Source organism: Leptonotus elevatus, chromosome 20 (assembly GCF_054856555.1).
Source record: "Leptonotus elevatus isolate MCC_2025b chromosome 20, RoL_Lele_1.0, whole genome shotgun sequence".
Taxonomy (NCBI): domain Eukaryota; kingdom Metazoa; phylum Chordata; class Actinopteri; order Syngnathiformes; family Syngnathidae; genus Leptonotus; species Leptonotus elevatus.
The window spans coordinates 14458563-14478318 of NC_141258.1; the positions used below are offsets into that span (position 1 = coordinate 14458563).

Consider the following 19756-nt stretch of genomic DNA (forward strand, 5'->3'; position numbering starts at 1 on the left):
TAAGCCCTAAAGTACCTTCACCGTGTGTACCAACATCAGGGGACCAGGGATGTGTGTCTCGGTTTTCTTTAACCAAATGAACAGGATCTATAATGAGAGGGGTGTTGGGTGGGGTGAGGAGACAGGAGGGGTCCAGTGCTGACCTCCTCATCTCAATGGTCTCAGTTTCTCTTGTGTGCAGCTCTAGATTCCGAAGCTTCTGGGACAAAAGGAGGGCGCCACAGGAGCTGAACTCATCCAGGTACTGGATGGAGGAGGGGAGGGACGGTGAAGGGGGTGATGGGGGTGAACCAGAGGATGCTGGCGGAGGCTGAGGTAAATGTACTGGTGTTGTAGCCATTGTTTCATGTCTGGATTTGGTCTTCATGGTGATACTCTGAAATACAAATGGAGGACAATGAACTCATTCACTCCCAGCCATTTTCACTGAAGCAACCCCCTTCGCTCCCGGCTGCTTTACCGGATTTTGACAGATTTTGCAAGGCCCAAAGAATATTGTGTTTTATTGCTATAAAAACATGGAACCTACCAAAATAAATATTAGAGTCACTTCTTTCATCAGGAAAAAAAGTATATGTGTATCTATTTACGTTTTTGCAGCAATTAGCATTAGAGTATAGCAAAATTTTATCAATATTCACATTGCAACATGGCCCCGGCTGATCTCTTATACTCTGATGCCACCTGCTGGTCCTTTATTTATTTATTGAATAACTACCATTGCTTTAAGCCACCTCTTCATGTCAGAAGCTGCATCATCAAAGCCTTCTCTATGCTTGCATTAAAAACAACAACATAAAAAACGTGTTTTTGTGAGAGAAGAACAAAAAACTTTTTTACACGTTTTTGGGATTGAATGAGTTAATGTAATTTCCTTGATTGTTTATGGTAATGTTAACTATTCCCATTGATTAAAAAAAAATAGAATGTACAGACTCCATGATTGGGATGTGAAACAGAACTATAGCTAAATCTGAGGCAAACTGAAGTCCATGGTTTGCAGGTCTGCCAGGATCTTTGCTCCGGGCTTCCTGTGTGGAGTTTTCATGTTCATCGCCAAAAATCACATGTTACATATAGACAAACATCCATTTACACTCACTTTGTGGGAGGAAGTCAGAGTACTTAGAGAAAATCCAGGTAAACACGTGGAGCACATGCAAACTCCACACAGGAAGGAGCCGAAATTCAAACTCTGAATCTCACAACTGTGAGGCAGACCAGACTAGAACATCCATGTTGCCTTACTGTTTGACAGTAGTCATGAAATGTGTTACCTGGTTCTGGCCAGTAGCTGTGACCCCATGGGACTTTAAATTAGAGAGGTTGAAAATGAATACTTTGAGCTTATTCAAATGTTCAATCAAGCCGGAATCTGTCACTGCTCTTCCCACCATGAACTGGTAATCCTCATCTGGTAGCACAAGAGGATGGTGGGTATCAAAACTCTGTAGGATGTCCTCTGAGAATGCAAGAGACATACAGAATATAATGGCAGAGAGAACAATAAAGACATTACTGAAGAGAAGTAGTGAACCGAAATGTGTTTTACGCTCACCAGTTCTGTGTGCTTCTGTTTGATCTCGGGTGCATGGAGTCCATGAGTGCCTGGTGGGACATGTTGGGCTGTAAAGACTGAGCAGGTGGTTCAGTTGAGCTGCGTTCAGGGCAGGGAAGTCACATCGTAACGAGGCCCAAGAGCTCTGTACATAATTAATACTAGTTAGTCAGACGGCTGTTGAAGTTAATGTCAATTGATTACTGTGCAAATAATGGGTTCATTTCAGCAAGACAAAATATACGGTGTGGAAAGTTGAATCCTGGCGTATTTCAACAAGAGATTGGACAGACATGCTATTTTGAATTGTGAAAAAAAGACAATATGTTGCCTTTAATTAACCATCTCCTTGTAAGTGTGCATCTTTTCACCTGGAGTAAATTTTTCCTTGGCGTAGTCAGAAGATTGATAGCTGATGAAAGTGTGCGCGTGTGCTCCAAAGCCAGTTTTCCCAATCCAGTTGTCTGGGACCAGTTCAGGAGCAAGTCAAAATTGGTCCGTATGCGAATGCCTATAGACCGCTGATAGAAAGCTGGCTCTGGGCCTGCAAACACATCAAGAAAAAGTCCTCTTTGAAATTGGTCATGATCTAAATAGGACGATTTATTGAGCTCCATTTTTATTGCCAGGCTGGCTGTAATATTTAATAGCTCATCTGTCTTTGATTCCAACATGACAAAATGCACATGATCGCTGAGTCAGCATAAAAACAAAAATACAACCAAAATGAAGGCAAAGGTTGGAGATATTCCATGTTTTTCAACGCCAACAGTGAATTTGATTGTGTCAAATGCTATTTAAAGACAAATGAATAAAGTGTATTGATAGTGGTTGTATTCCTGTGGTGAAATATTAGTAGGGTGTCAACTACCACACGCTTTCTCCTCAGCAATTCAGCTGCAGGCACTGAAGTTTATATATATATCCTGTCTGTGTTCTCCCTTCTGCTGTAGTAATACAAACTTATAGTAAATGTGGTTCATCATTGTTTGAGGCTTTATTATAGTATTCTATGGGCAAAACTTTGGATCTGCTGTGGTGATCTGTGACTTTGGAAATTACTGTATTCTTTTCCAAAATGTCATTCTAAATTTGAAGACTCTAATATTAAAATAAAATGTTTTTTGTCATTACCAGCACCGATTTGCGACACCCATAGGTGTCAGGTTATCAGGGGTGTCCAAACGATTTCCTCAGAGAGTCGCATAAAGAAAACAGAAAGATGCAAGGGCCAACGTATTACACATGGTCAAATCAATCAATCAAATCAATCACTCGATTATACATTATTTATGTAATGTAATTATTAAAATAAATGCTGTCAAGACTTTCTTTTAAAGGTGATAAAGCAAATAGCTGAGAATGTTCCTGTTGTTTTGAGGTGTATCCCACTTGATTAGATAGCCCCTCCCACTGAGCAGCAGCTAAATCCCATCTCTACATTCAGAACCAAAGAGCAATCTGTAGTAACTGACCATACTTGAGGATAAGTCATGTAATATTTGATGCATTTTTGTTTCTGAAATGGAATTATCTTTATTCTCCACAATATGAGGAAAAATTATGTTGTTACTATTTTGTCTGTAAATGTATTTGTGTGTATGCATATTTAGAAAAGTTTAGTAGTAGTAGTAGTGGTAGACCCAATTACTCATATCCCCCCAATTTTTCAACAGCTACACTGCTAACGTTTCTCACCCTAATCCCACCCTTAAAAAAAACAAAATAGTATTACAGACCATGTCAAAAGTTATTTTTTAGTATATACTCCAGGCCCCTAAAAATGGATAGCAGGCTGCAAATGGCCCCTGGGCCGTATTTTGGCCACCACTGCCCTGCATGAACTGCAAAAAACAACCAAACATCACTCACACTTCACAGATGACAGTTTACAATTGTGCGTGAAAATTAAGGTGTTGACTTCAGCATGAATGCCGATATTGTACGCTGAGGTTCAGAGCAAAAATCACTTTACCAAGATAAAATAAATGTTCTGATAGGCTATTATTTTGCAAATTTACAGTGTATTTTACACAGTTTGGTGAAATTGTCCTTTTAAATTCACTTTGACAGCTGACTGCATGCTCCACACGCAATAAAATTATGATGGAACACAGAAAAAGACAGCATTTCTGGTTCACTGCAGGTGGATTATTTACATCTGGCTTTAATTTCATTAATAGGTATTGACTATTTTATTTGAAGTAAGTTTCAACCAAGCATATTTTTTTCCCCACAGTTAAAATGTTTTTTTTTAGATTAAAAAACAGTATTAGAGGCAAAGTTTAAAAAACAAATAATAATAATAACAATAATAATAATAATAATAATTCCAGAGGGCGTTACTGAGTGACTTTTGGGTGAGTTGTATTTGGGACAGCACGTGTGCCATGTTAACAATAATATGTAGACCGCATTAAGACATATTTTAAACATTAGCTGCTCATAATCAACTGTCACCATTAAAGGCATATGCGTATGATGCGGGTGTTTTCACACATGTTCTCATTCAAAAGTCCACACAAACTCTAGACTGATTTGTCAGCATTTTGTTGCGCATGTATCCACAGACAAGTTGGCAATTTGAACCAAAGGCATCAGATTCACTTGGTATTGTACAGTCTGACAACTGTATCGACAGAGGTCCCATCAGACTTAAAGTGGAGGGTTCAGTCTTGCCACTGAATCGATTGTATTTTAACTGGCATAAGAATAGGGATTCATTCACAGGACCAGCCAAGATTTAACTGTTACACCTATGCACTGCATGCATACAGTACAACCACTGTAATGATTGGATACATTTGTGATATTAAGTAAGCAATTGTTCTGATATTAATCAATAAAGTATTTGATGCTCTGAAGGCCAAATGTGAATGTTCTGTCACAAATTATTACAACCTCAAATTTTTCTAAAATGCAGCCAGAAATTGCTTTAAGATAATTTCCCACTGGATTCTTGAGACCAACAGTTTTTTTGTGTCTGACCACCACGCATTCATGTTTGTAGTTTGCGGTGAGTTTGGATTTACAATTTTTTTTTACTGCTGTAGTTTGTCATTAAATTGTTTCCAGGAAAAGAAAATCTAACTTTCAGCTAATGATAATACCATGTTTATTAATTCCTAGCATTTTCCTCACATTTTGTTCTTTGTTCTGCTAAAGGGGGGCGAGCAGTTAGGGTGCAACATTTTCAGTGACACTGCCAACAACGGATGTGGCATTTTAACAGCACTTTCAGTTGTTATTTTTTTTGTTTGTTGTCTGTGTGAATGGATTTGTTTGGTGACACTTACAAAACACTTACAGTAGGATTACTATTTCCTACACATGTTTGACCTCCATATAACACAAAGACTGGGTTACACTCACTAAAAATGTTTAATTTAATCTAAGACTAACTAATCACAGATGAGTAAAACTAAGTTTAAAATGAGTTAATACGGTTTTAAAATTAAGAAGAACTCTGTTGCACCATTTAAATTTTATCTCGGTTTGGTAAAATTCAATTTAACTGAATGTAAACTAAGTTTAAATCAATAGGGATAATTGTGGATACTGATATCTAAGTTAATAATTAATTACACAATTAAATATATAGGCTACAGGCTAGCACTGGAAGCGTGTTGTCAGGACTCCGAGCCTGTTTCAACAGGTGCTTGTTTGATTAAACTTTATCAGGGCTGTCAACACTCACGCAATGAGCGTGACACACACGCATTTCTGTCCATTATTACACTCTCATTTCTCACGCTAAGAAAAAATATCTGTGGATAGAAAAACTTCAATTTCCAATTACATTTATAAAAAAATTATTTCTGGGTGTAAGTCGAATGGAAAAACTCTAATTTCCAATAGAATTTCAAATTATTTATTTAGTTTAATAAGTGTAACGTTTGTGCCATGTGGTCACATGACATAGCGCACTCAGCGAGTTGTGGAATGCAGAAGCGGTTGGCTGCGGGGCACGGTGACACTGGGCTGACGAAAGTTTGCTACAGTTATGTTGTCGTTTTTTTTAAAATAATACCAAATTACTTAACACCGAATACAACTAATGTCAAATGTGAAATGCCATTAAAGTGACTTATTTACATTGTGCATTACTATGTGGAGAAATTTGAATGTAATTGGAGTGCTTATAGAGCCCATTAGTCTGTTGGTTATTATTTTTGTCTTTTTGATATTAGAGTTACTGCGGTGAACCCTTCAATATAACCAATACTAATGCATCTTATGCTATGCTTATGCTATTTCTTCAATATTTGTCTTTTGAATATTTGATCATGTGTGTACACTGGATTATTAATTGTATTGCTTTTATGCAGGCAAGGTGTGATGACAAGATATGAGCCTCGGCCTGAAAGCTGGAGACTGTGCAGAGTTTGAACCAAAACTGAACCTTCACTGCTCTGGTCGGGCTGGTACGAGGCTGCATCTTCGTGCAGCAGGTCCCCTTTATTATTATTTTCAAAAAAATCAATAATGTTAAATAATGTTGAAGGATGGTGTCTGTGAAATTTACTGATGTTCCTTTAAAAAAAATAAAAAATAAAGTTTAAAATCACCTTATAACCGCCCAAAAAACAAAAACAAAAAACACCTCCCAATATCCCTGACCGATCAATCGACCGAAGTCTTACTCCAAGGTTTGGTCAAAAGTTGACAGCCCTGACTTTAGGTTGTTGCTAACTTGCTAGCTAGCAAAAACATTAGACTACTGTAATATTACTCTCAGAAATTAACTTGATCGGCTACGTTATGGGCTCTGCACACGGGAGGGGACGTCGCTCGCTCTCAATTCATTTCCTATGGAAGCAGGGCGACAAGGCGAAAATCGCCTTTCCCCCTCCCTCTCGGCGACACGTGACATTCGTGCATGTGAAAAATCGCGCGCGTGTCCGCGATGCGATACTAGAAAGTTGAAACATGTTCAACGTTTGTCGCTGTCGCCGGGGCTTCAACCAATCAGTGAAGGTTTCATTGATGAGCCAATGAACGCAGGGCATGCTACACAGTGGGCTATCCTGCAAAATGGATGAGATAATTTTAGCAGCGTTTATCATTTTGTAAACTTCCCCCCTCAAAAAACTATAATTTTGTACGATACTTCACGCAATCATTTCCGTGACTTCAACAAAAAGGCCAGCTTATGAGAGATTGTTGGTACAGGGTTAATTTGTCCAGTAAGTTTTCTTTACAGTTTTTGTAACAGTTAATAATAATAATAACAATAACAATAACAATAACAATAACAATAGGTAATGGATGGATCTCCATACTGGAATTACGTAACGTAGTGAAACTTCTGTGTTTACATTACAATGAAAACGTTTAGATTCCCTCCAATTTTAATAGACAATCAAGTCGCGGCTGCTTATTGCGTCCCGTGTGTTGCTGCTATGTTCAGACCGAGCCGAAAATATCGCGACGCTATGCTGGTCTCGCGAGTGTTTGTTCACGGGGTTCTCAATGGGATTTGTTTTGCTCTGCGCCTCAACGGAGGAAGAGGAGGGATTTCCACTTTGGTAGGTGGTGCTAACTTTATTGTAGCTTTGCTAGCTCGCTTCACACTTCGACAATTAAACAAACAAACTCACCAGATAAGCCAACCACAACGCTTCTTCCTCCAAGCAATCACCTTTTTGGCCCGGTCCCGGTACATGTGACTCACCGTGTCGTACAGCTCCGGATGTCTGCAAACCGCGACGATCAAGCTATCCTCTATTGCTATGCTACATGTTCTGCAACCGCTTCCTGTGTTTTGTCTGTGACGTATTTGGTGATGTGGACTATCTCGACACCGATTGGCTGTCGCTGATGCGATGGTGTCAAACGTTCAATTCAAATAACGCCGGCAAAATGGGCGAAGTAGCGAAATGATTGCGGGAAACGGCTCGGCACACCAGCCCCCCACCCCCACCCCCCACGCACGCAAAGTCCATTGACTACAATGCAATCGCGCCACCGAAAACGCCTCCCTGGTCTGAACGTAGCATGAGATCTGCGAGGCGACGAGGTACGTATTTCGCTGTCGCTTGTCGCTTCCCGTGTGTTGACCCCATTATAATGAGATTGAGCATGTCTGTTTGTCTACCTCATAATTGTCCGAAAGGAAAAATGAATTAAACAAAACAAACAAACTCAAGTTAAACTTGTAGTGCAATAGAATTTAAAGTTAAACCATGATTTAATCTGGTTTTGAAGCAATCCAGCCTCAGGGTGCTATTTATTCCTGGAAAGATTTGAGCTCCATAAGCGTGTCTGTGTTTTTGTTTTGTTGTTGTTGCCACCACAGAAAAGTACCAATGATAGCTAACAACATAAGAACAGGAAACAGTTTTGAATAAACCTCTCTGTCTTGAATGTCAGATTTTTCTGAAAGGTCCTCCTGACTGATTATCTTGTAGTGTATTAAGCGATTTTTCCTCCCCAAACTACTCGGATGAGGTGTAAATGAAACAGCACAGCACAGTGACAGTTTGGCTGACTTCAAAGAAGGTGGCTTCAAAGCTGTGATCAATGTGGTAAATAGACATCGATTACATTTAAATTAGTTTTTTTTTTAATATATAGTTGCCATTCCTCCACCTCGGCCCGACGTCCTCGGAGCGTCCAAGTAAGCACAGCCAGGCGGTAGTAATTCAATCATAGCGGTGTTGGAAAGTTGTTGGAAAGAAAAAACTCCCTCAAAATAAACGTTTTGTTTGTCAATGACCGCGCATTTAACGGCGCGATCCTTGTGGGAGCAGCAGGAGTGCATGGCCCTTCCGTCCGGTGGTCTCGAGGAAGCATCTTCAGAAGCTGGAGGTCGGCACCTCATCCAAAACGCGGAGGGCAGCACGGCCGAAGCTTTTCGGGTGAACCGACGATCGGTAGCAGCCAGGAGTCGACAGGGTCCAGGATAAGCCACAACGGAGTGCATCCAGGCGTTCGGGAACGAGAAGGGGACGAAGCTTGTTCCAGCGGCGTTTTCGTTTCGTTATGAGTTGTTTACGTTTTTAAATCCCGCTCCGGTAAAGAGGTTGCCGGTTAGTGTTGTGTCGTTCATGTACGAATCTTTTCAGTGAACGTGAGTGAACGGATCGCTTCCTGAAGTGATTCGTTCTTTTCTCAGTTCATTTGAGCTCAGCCACCCTCATGTCGTCAATTTTCGCGAACGATTAATCAGCAGCCAGCGTCAGACACGGCCGATTGTACTCCCATGCTATTGCCGTTAGCCAACGCGGATCAGCAAGTGAACAAGTCAGTGAGTGAACGTGTTGCCATTTCCGGTTCACGAACGTATCAGCGTAGATGAACGATTCGATGAACGAATCTTTTGAACGGTTCTTTTTAATGAACTGATTCGAAAGATGCAGTTCACTTAAAAGAACTGTCATGCCCATCACTATTGCCGGTTGCCTTTAGGAATGATGACTACCGCCGCCAATGGTATGGAGGGGAATTACTTCTCACGCATGCGCTGACGGTACGTGATAGTCTGTGTCTGTGCGGTGTGTATTTATGTCATTTTTTTTACGTGACATGCCGATGTTTGGGCCAACGCCAAAGTGGGTAATGTGGCCGACTTCGGATTGGTGTATCTAGGCCTTAATACAACTACTTTCTTCTTTTCTTCTATTTTCTGGCAATCTGGATTCCGCTGTGATGCTGTTCTGTAGTAAAAACCCTGCCACCCTTTGATTTAATCCACAGGTGCTTCTACTCAACTGACAGTAGCTTGTTTATCTTAGCTTAGCTTTAGCTTGGTAGCTTATTTATCTGTAAATCAGGTATTGTTTTTACTTTGAAGCACAACAAGTAATTTGATTGTCTATGAGTGTGTATGATGCACAGGTACCTCTCTCCATGAGTAAGTTGAAGAGTGATGCATTGATGAAGTAGAAAAGGAAGGCAATAAGCTGTGAGGAAATCTCAGGATGGAGCTGACAGTCTGACAGTAGTTTCTGGGTCTCGGACAGGACCTCCAAAACCTGCTGGACTTGATCAGGGACCGTCAGCCCGTTGCTACTCAGGACTGGAGCACCTTCGCCAGTCAGAGAGTGACCCTCGAGACCCTCTTTGAATGGGTTGCAGTCCAGAAAGCCCGGCAAGATGGGGTGAAGGACCTGGTAGGACAGAATCAGTCAACTGAGCTGCGTTACGTTACGTATTGTGACACATTCCATTGGTGGACAATGTAACGTTTTTAAAGGGGAAGTCAACCCCCCCCCCAAAAATTTTTTTCTTAACAATATGTTCTATGCAGCCACACTAGTCTATTTGTGGTATTCTGGTTAATATTGCGTGCAATATGAGTTACCTGTAAGCAGAAAAATACAGCATTTTTAATCAATATCAGAAGGCGGACATTTTGCCACTTTCTGTCAAGTGAAAATGGCATCACAGTTGCTCAGGGCTTCACAGCTCGGCTTCAGAAAACAGGTGGGCTGTGATTGGTTGTTGCCTGAGCCCTGAGCAATTGTGTGTGTGTGTGTGTGTGTGTGTGTATGTATATATATATATATATATATATATACACACACACATATATATATATACATATATATATATATATATACACACACACACACACATATATATATATATATATATATATATATATATATATATATATATATATATACACACACACATATATATATATATATATATATACATATACACAACCATATATATATATATATATACACACACATTTTTATACACACACACACATATATATATATATATATATATATATATATATATATATATATATATATATATATATATATATATATATATATAAATAAATATAAAACATAATATAACATAATATTGAAATGTTTAAGTCAACCCGCATTTTTTCTTTTTTACAACAATGTAATAATGTTGTTCTATGCAACCCCACTAGTCTAAATATGGTATTCTGGTTGATATTGTGTTAGTGCACATGTGTCACGATCTGGTCCTCGAGGGCCTGAGTCCTGCATGTTTTAGAGGTTTCTCTACTCCAACACACCTGATTCAATGATCAGGATGATTATTGGGCTCCTGCAGAGCTTGCTGATTAGCTTAAATACGAATCAGCTGTGTTGAACGTTGGAAACCTCTAAATCATGCAGGACTCAAGCCCTCGACGACCGGACTGTGTTAGTGGAATATGAGTTAAGCAGCAAAATACAGCTGTTTTTATCCATCTCATTTTGCCACTTGCTGTCGACTGCCACTGCTGTCTCAGGTAACAACCAATCACAGCTCAGCTTCAGAAAATAAGTTAGCTGTGATTGGTCGCTGCCTGACCCCTGAGCAACATTGATGTCATCTTCAGTCGACAGAAAGTGGCAAAATGGCCCGATTTTGCTTCATAACTCACATTCCACAAATGTATTATTAATCAGAATGTCATGTTCAGACTAGTGAGGTCACATATAACATATTACTGTCAAGAAACCTTTGTGAAGTGATCAGCTCCTGAGGCAGATTAAAGACCACCCACGTTGCCCTCGCTTAACATGACTCTTTCAACACTGTAAAATTATTGATGGAAGTTTACATGGTCAAAACCAGCAGAATCAGCAAAAACGAGGGCGTTTTCCTCCCTTTCTCATCTAAAAGGTCCTTGCTACCCCATAGAGTAAATCATGGACAATGACAGCTCTGTTTAGGCTAATTGTACGCAGACATCCCCTTTCCCCAGAAATCTCACTCTTACGCCCACCAAGGCCGGCACCGGCACTAGATCCACATTCCAAAAAGGCTGAATATGGCTCATGAGGGCTTGGCACTGTGCTGTAACAAGACTGCTGAGTGAAGAGTTGTGAAGGAATCCGCCCTGAGCAGATCATTTTACTTTGACTGTAAAGCCCAAGGTAGGCGGGGAAAGGCTGAACACAAACGACAGAATGCAGACAGCCACAGCGCCCATCGCACATGAGACAATGGAAATGGGGAAAAACACTATGTTTTCTGGTTGGAAAATGCAGATCGGTGGAGCCAAGCTGCGAGAATGAAACTAAGCTTAATGCTTGATTTACCACATTCAGCCAAAGACCTGTATTGTCTCACAGTCAAAACTGTGCATTCATCATAATGGGCAAATAAACAGTCTGCCCACAAGTCTGGGGAAATGTGCGCATATCCATCAACAAATGTCTTCAGTTGAAATAGCTTGTCATTAATGGCGCCTGTTGTTTTCCATGCTGCAGCAATATTCACCACATCGAAACATTGTGTGTAAAGTAGAAACACTCTGCCTCTTCTTACTGTATTTGTGAAAGTGCAGTTAAAGCAGGGACATTCATTCACCCTAAAATTTCCACAACTGAAAATAGGTCAGACTGGCTTGTACTCACTCGTAAGGGAGTCTTGACACTACACTTAATCATTAGGCCACAATCGAGAGGCCTTTGCTTGACATTGGAGACTTCATCACATTCCTCCCTAATTCTGTTCTTTCATTCAGGAATAGAAGAGGGTTGCATGGTGTTATGAGTTGACAAGCATGATGGATAAAATGACTTGCTGGCACAATCAGTGCAATGTGTGCGATAAAAAAAGTTTTATCCTTCACTCACCAGGGACAAAAAGCTAATTAAATTAACATATAGAACAGCTTTTTGGCCACATTAGCACCCTACACTATCCAGGAGCATGCGGTTTCATATTTTATGTCTTTGAAAATATTAAACAAACCCATGCACCATTCCACTCCGCAAATCCACTTTCTTTACTATACTACAAAATAGGAAATTAGTCCATAAATATGTCAGTGAAACTGTAGCACATTTGTTTCCATATATGCTGTCCAATAGGGCAAACAATCACCTTCAGATGTCATGTGTAATTTAATGATGTATAAATACAGCTGTTCTGTCAGGACCTCTGAGGTATGCTCGAGAACAAGCAGCTGCAAAGATCCACAACTCAAATGTCCACAAAACTCCTATTAGTCGAGCACATCTGGCTTTTATGGAAATGTGTCAAGACGAAAGCCATTGACCTAAATCCCATTGATAATAATGTGGGCTCTCGCAACTTATGGGGGATAGCGACCAGGGTGTCCCACGAATTGTGAAAATCTGCGTTTAAGTGACACCCATCAAAAAAGATTAAAGATGCATTACGGAGTTTGTCACTTTTTTTTACTCACGACTGCCACCTCTGGCTTCAAGAGTAACTGCAGCCTCTGTGACAAGCTCATACACATACGTTTGCTTGAAAAAAATCTTCGTTTATGCAATTTTCTTGGCGCCTGAGCTGGAGTTGTTGTTTTTTTCAGATTCGAGTTTCCAATTGTGTCATACGCTAGCTAACACAACATGTCTGCAGGGACGAACATGACGTCACCCTCCACCACGCCACCCCTTCCCACCCCAAGAAACTGTGGAGTGGGCACAGTTGCAGTTAAAAAGTCAGGGCTCTTTGTATGTACTCATATGGGCATTGGTGGATCATGCATGATGTAGAAAAATATTTTAACATTAACATTTTAAACTCCGCTATGAATCTTTTACCAAAAACACTGCCAGAACCTCTATGAAAAACGGGTGTTAGCTCTTAGGTTATGATTTTGTATGTATGAGGTTGTAACATGACACAATGTGGAAAGGTTAAAGAGATATGAATTCTTTTGCAAGTCAGTAATGCTATGTGGTATCCTAAACTACCCTAAATTCTGACACACTAAACTCTGTTATCTTATAAAATGCTGCTATATTATGCTATGCTATTGCTAAGTTATTGCTATGCTATACATGGGGTTAAGTAAATGATATACTCAGTAGCACGGACATATACATCCTTAATATCATGCAAGAAGTATGTATGTATTGTATTTCCCTAGACAGGTTATTTGAAAGAAATTGTGTTGTGGACAGGAATATATTGGTCTTGGTGCACTGAACAGAAATGTACAGCTACTATTATGCCCACTTTAGAGATACTGTGTCATATCACTGACTTCCTTCCTGCAAGGAAAGCAGGGTAACAGAAAACCAAATGAGCTGAATCAGGCACAAAATCCAATTCTACTGGCATGAAATGTGAGACTTCGGCTTGTTGGCCGCTGATGGCCTGTTGGACCAGCAATGCAATAATCATAAGATACTTCACATAACTTGCTTTGGGCACACAAGCATTTACAGTCACACTCACACCTGTATGTTTTGCAGTTGAGGGATGAAAAAAAAAACTACGAAAGCACGAGAGCATGTTGTGTCAATAAACCTGGGCCCAAAAATAGATAACCCACAGATTTAATTATACTTTGGTGTTTGTTTTCAGATTCCATGCCAGCAATAATGACATATTAGTGTTTTACAATATCTCAATTGTTTGAAATTTCATACTATCATACTTTACTCTGTTAAACTTAGCATTTTTTTCTATTTTGGCTTTTCTGGTGGCTGGATGTTCACAATTAGGTAGCCAATTACTGTATTAGTCAAGACATTTTATTATATAGTATGTTGATGTGAAGTTTCATAGAAGAAGAAAAAAACTATTTGTTGGGTCAATTTGACCCAGGATACGCTCAATGTTCCAAATGCATCCTGAGAAACATTGTTTGTTATAATATGTCAAAATGAACAATTTCTTACTGTCTGCTGGTGCCAAGTTTCATAGCGAAAAACTAATATTTGTTGTTGTTTTTTCAACTTGATTTAGATTTTAACCCACAAAATAACATGAGAGTAAAAAATGAGTTTATTAGGTTAAGCACCTAATGGAAAATATTGCAATGCAAAGATTCCTTGGCAATAGTTCAAAGACCTTGGCTGAGCTCCATCGGTATATACAGCATTCACACAAAGCCCCTCGGTGTCTTGTCTTTCACCAGTGTCACAATGACCCCAGTGTGGTCTGCCGCTGTGGCCGGTGGCTCAGCTTAAAAGCTGTCAGCAGCAAACTGGGCCCTTTATCCTCAGTTTGTCATTGATTATTTTCCTTTCGTGAGCGACACGTTGAGAGGTGTTGGGGCCAGATGGAGCTACAACACAAGAGATGTTTGACTTCTCAATGGTAGTAGTTTGTAGTTTTAGCAGGAACCAATCTATAATAAAACACCATATTTGGTTAATCATCCAATCAGGGGTTGGACAAAACGCAGCATTAAATCTTAATTCATTCACTCCCAGCCATTTTCACTGAAGCAACCCCCTTCGCCCCCGTCTGCTTTACTGGATTTTGACTCATTTTGCAAGGCCCACAGAATATTGTGTTCTATTGTTATAAAAACATGGAACCTACCAAAACAAAGATTAGAGTCTCTTCTTTCATCAGGAAGAAAACATATTTGTATCTGTTTCCGTTTTGCAGCAATTAGCATTAGAATATAGCTAAGTTTCATCATTATTCACAAACTTGTTGAAAAGACTGGGAAAAAGAGCTGGTTGCAACATGGCCATGGTTGATCTCTTATACTCTGCTGGCACTTGCTGGCCGTTTTTGTAATAACTATCATTGCTTTAAGGCACCTCTTAATGTCAGAAGCTGTATCAAAGCCTTTTGTATGCTCTTGCATATAAAAACATAACAAATGTAAATATGTTTTTGAGAGTGAAGGACAAAGTATTAAAAAATGTATCTATACACTTTTGAGTTTGAACAAGTTAATCATAGACATTTTGAACAATACTGTGCTTCCAACGTTGCTGGAATTGTTTGGGCAAGGCTCTTTTCTGTTCTATCATTACTCATTGCACAAAGCAGCATCCATGTTATTATAGAAAATCAGCTTCTCAAAGGTTTGTATACACAAATAGTGGGTCCCTGGAGTGACATTATCAGCTATGCTGGACGAAAACTTCTCACCACTTTGAAGGGACCGGACTAGGCTGTCTGGAACATTATCATGCCGAGGCACTATCACTCAGAAACACCCGCATCCCCCACAGCTGCAACGCTTTTGGATGCACAGATTAGCATTAGCTGACTGTTACTTTCTGATAAGCGGCACAGTTGTCCCTCTCTGTGTTGTGGCCCAACTTTTGGGGGTTCATTGAATCACATGTATTTATTTTTTATTTTACTTATATCACAGATTATTTGCATTATGATGGAATTTTGTGGAGAGTTTTTCCCCACACGGACTGTTACTGCAGTCTCATGCAGTGATAGGTGTGACCCAGGAGGAAAGAGTGTTAAAGACCAAGAAAGTCAAAAGTTTGGGCTGATTTCACACTTACAGTCAAAATAATAGCAATGTGTTTAAAAAGGTCAAAATACTAAAGTAGTAGTCCAATAGTTTTTATTTTCATGCTTTGGGAACACTGCAGATCTTATTCTAAATCAAAACATGAAGAAACAGTTGTCAATTTTTTAATTGCTTTTAAGAATTTTTTTTTTGTACTGATCAAAAAAATAGCAGTGTCTGTATTTTTCTTTACAAATTTGAATATTTACATTATAAAATAAAATGTTCTTGGATTTAGCATTCCTGTGACTCATTAAACTAAGATTTAGTTGTATAACCATGGTTTCAGAGAACTGCTTCAAATTGGTGTTGCATGGAGTCGACCAACTTCTTGCACCTATTAACAGGTATCCCAGCCCAGGATGATTTGACAACAGTCCACAGTTCCTCTGCATTTCTTGGTTTTGCCTCAGAAACAGCACTTTTGATATCGCCCCATAGGTTTTCTATCAGATTGAGCTGGCCACTCCATAACTGTAATTTTGTTCTTCTGGAACCAAGATGCTGCTCATTTACTGGTCTGTTTGGGGTAATTATCTTGTTGAAACACCCATTTGAAGGGCATTTCTTCTTCACCATAAGTCTTTTCTTTTTTCTAACAGTGGGACTTTACGACAGCTTCTTGCTAATAGATTAGCTTCACACAGGCGTCTTCTAATTGTCACAGTACTCACAGATAACTTCAGACCGTCTTTGATCTCCCTGTAGCTGATCATTGGTTGAGTGAGGCTTTGCCATTCGGGCTATTCTTCGATCTGTTCGAATGGTTGTTTTCCATTTTCTTCCACGTCTCTCTGGTTTTGCTTTCCATTTTAAAGCATTTGAGATCATTTTAGCAGAGCAGCCTATTATTTTCTGCAATTCTTGATATGTTTTCCTTTCTGCAATGCATTTTTTCACTAAACACCAGAGTGGCAGACATTATGCAACTTTAGCCAATTAGCAGTGTGTAATTTGCCTAAACTAAATGCTTATTTATGCCACTGACAGACAGTAGCATACAATCACATTTCATTGGGAGCATAAATTAAAATTAAATTAATATAAAAACTTACCTTGGTGATGTAGTACACACACTGCTGGAAAGTAAGCATGATGACCTCCTCCAGGGCCGCCATTGTTTCTTCACTGGCTGAGCGCACACAGGACAGCTGCAACTCTAGCAGGTCTAAAAAAGAAGCAACAACTACACTGAACAAAAATATAAAAGCAACACTTTTGTTTTTGCTGCAAATTCCATTGTCCATGATTTACTCTATGGGGTAGCAAGGACCTTTTAGATGAGAGAGGGAGGAAAACGCCCTCATTTTTGCTGATTCTGCTGGTTTTGACCATGCAAACTTCCATCAATAATTTTACAGTGTTGAAAGAGTCATGTTAAGCGAGGGCAACGTGGGTGGTCTTTAATCTGCCTCAGGAGCTGAACCAAAACTTGTTCACTTTTTTTTTTTTTTACTCCAAAGGCCTATTTCCCACGATTATTATTCACAAATCTGTCATGATGGAATGAGAGTGGATAAGGGATGGTGGTCCCAAATGCAGGCAAACAGGAATCAAGTGCAATGTGTGGTACTTTTATTAACCATAGGGAGAAAGGTGAGTAGACTGGTCGCCATGACGTGAGTAGACTGGTCGCCATGACTGTAACGTAAAAGGACGTGATTTGCCTTGACTTGCCATGGAGTGGCTACGACTTGGCTGTGGCGAGGACGACTTGGCGAGGACGACTTGGCATAGTGTACTGTTTTATTGTATTGTAACACTGTGGTGATATTGATTCAGAATCACAATATATTTTATTGTCCTTCAGTCTGATGGTGTAATGATCATTAAAAAAATAATTAAAAAAATAATAAAATGTAAGGCTGTAATAACAATATCCAGAATGCAGAAATTTTCGCATTGATAAAATGATGATTATGCAAAAATCTTAAAATGTGACTTACCCAAATGATCCCCATCCTCTCCTTCTTCTTTTCCATCTTCATTCTCTTCACTAGTTCTCCACTCCAAGATGACAGGCAGCTGATACTGGATGAACTGGAGCATCTCTAGGCTGTTTGACAGCCACACCACTAGGGGCAACAGTCTTGCAATTATGTCCTTATTGCTGAAAGGGCCCAGGACATCCAGGTATAAGATTTCATCAGAAGGAGTTGATAATGATTAAACAAATCTGTAGTATGAAGTAGGAATAAGGGCTTACACTTCCTTCTGAAACGCAGCAAGTTCCTTGGTTTGCTCCTGTGTTGAAAATGATACAAAACAAACTATCATTATAATGATAAAAATAAATCCAACTTAGGTATGGGAAGTCAGTAGAAACTAATTTTGAGAGGTCTAATCATGACCATTTGTCCATTTGACCCTCCCCGTCTACTCGGAAAAATGGCCTGGCCAACCATTGTAAATGTCAAACCTGGTCAGTATTTATGACAGCAAATTCTTATGTGTGTGGTCCACACCGAGTTTGGGAGAGTCACAGACTCCGTGTTTGTGACGTGAAATGGAACTATAGCGTATTGGGAAGAGACCAAAAAGCTGGCACGGTTTCTGGAAACACAAGGAGCAACTGGTTGTGTTGAGTGTTTATACATCGTGTCATTCAGTACAAAAATAATTGAAGCATTTAAATGTGGCTACTAAAAAACTGTTAGTTTAGCTTTAATTAATTACAATTTTCAGCAGTCTGGATGCTTTGTGGCACCACGCATCCCCTCACAGGCCAGTCTTGGTACTCTGCCAGACATGTGGTTTGTGGGAAGGAGACTCACCATTGTCTGAAATATCGTTGTGTGTGTGGTGTGCAGCAAAATCCATCCATTTTGTCACTTGCTTTTGACTGAAAATGACTTCACAGTTCCTCAGGCCTCAGGTAACAATCAATCGTGGCTCACTAAGTGTGTTCATGTGGCACTTTGCACCTGTTTTCTGAGTTTGGTCATGTCACATTCGCAAGCTGAGCCATGATTGGTCGCCTGAGCCCTTTGGCACTGTGATGTCATTTTCATTTGACAGCAAGTGGCGAAATGGCTGCCCTCCGAGATGGATAAAAACATGTGGATTCTACAAACATACTATTAGTGAGAATTAACGTGTTTAGACAAGTGAGGATGCTTAGAACATACAGTATTATTGTAAAGAAATCCTCTTTAAGTCTGTACAGCACTCTCACATAAATTTCATGACATTTAATAATATGAATCAATGATATACGAATTCACCACTACTCACCCAAACAGCACTTTGAACTTCACTTGCAATAAGGAGCAAGAGCCTCCGCAGGTCTGACGTCCGAAAATATGACGCTGAATACTGAATGCACAGGCACAGCAGAAACGCAATGCTCGATGACGTTCCATCTTTGAGGCCACTGCCTCCAATTGCAACTATTTGCTTGATGATGCAATGCTCATCATCAGCTTGATAGTTCAAACTCAGGCAGTGACCTTGTGGTGATTTGAGAAATGGAGGGGTTATCTTTTGGCGCTTTTTGGTGGCTGGGCTTGGCAGATCACTGCAGGTCTTGCACAGTATGACATCTCTTGTCTGGCTTGTTTTATGCACAGATGGAGCGTAGGGAAACAACCAGGAGAGAGTGGACAAGTTGGGCTCCGCAGTACTGTTTACTTCCTTTTTACAGAAAGAAACAGCAATGAATCATAAACGATATAGTGCCAAAATATGACGTGAATATTTGTTTACATCTATTACCTTGTTCATCAGGGGATCTTTAAATAAAAACAGGTAGCTTTGTCCCAGCCCAATGACATCACCAGGGCAAAGTTCTACTTTGTCTTTTAATACATTTCCATTCCTTGTGACCACCGCTTCAGGAAAGGGGCACAGAATAGTTGGTCCGCCAGCACTATTGCGTTGAAAAAGGCAATGTTTTGGAAAAATATCTTCAGCAAGGAGGACAATGTCTGCCTGTGATACATCTATGTTGTCATTTTGTCGTCCCAACACAATGCTTGGACTCATAAGTAGGTAGATGACAAAGTCCTACGGAGACA

General features: G+C 39.8%; 1 protein-coding gene across 6 annotated transcripts in view; it reads right to left on the reverse strand.

The window, feature by feature from the left end:
* radil2b (Ras association and DIL domains 2b) overlaps positions 1-19756 on the reverse strand; it is a 46147-nt gene that overhangs the window by 4659 nt on the left and 21732 nt on the right. For all 6 annotated transcript variants that reach the window (XR_015091574.1, XR_015091575.1, XM_086063898.1 and 3 more), the window contains 10 exons: positions 19455-19745; positions 18975-19373; positions 17947-17984; positions 17687-17850; positions 16796-16908; positions 9402-9669; positions 1930-2102; positions 1559-1703; positions 1278-1462; positions 16-376 (listed from right to left, as the gene is read on the reverse strand). Coding sequence is in view for 4 of the 6 variants with exons in the window: in XM_086063898.1 (XP_085920024.1) it covers positions 16-376; positions 1278-1462; positions 1559-1703; positions 1930-2102; positions 9402-9669; positions 16796-16908; positions 17687-17850; positions 17947-17984; positions 18975-19373; positions 19455-19745 (2137 nt within the window). In the remaining 2 variants the exon portion in view is untranslated. The remainder of the gene's footprint in view (positions 1-15; positions 377-1277; positions 1463-1558; positions 1704-1929; positions 2103-9401; positions 9670-16795; positions 16909-17686; positions 17851-17946; positions 17985-18974; positions 19374-19454; positions 19746-19756) is intronic.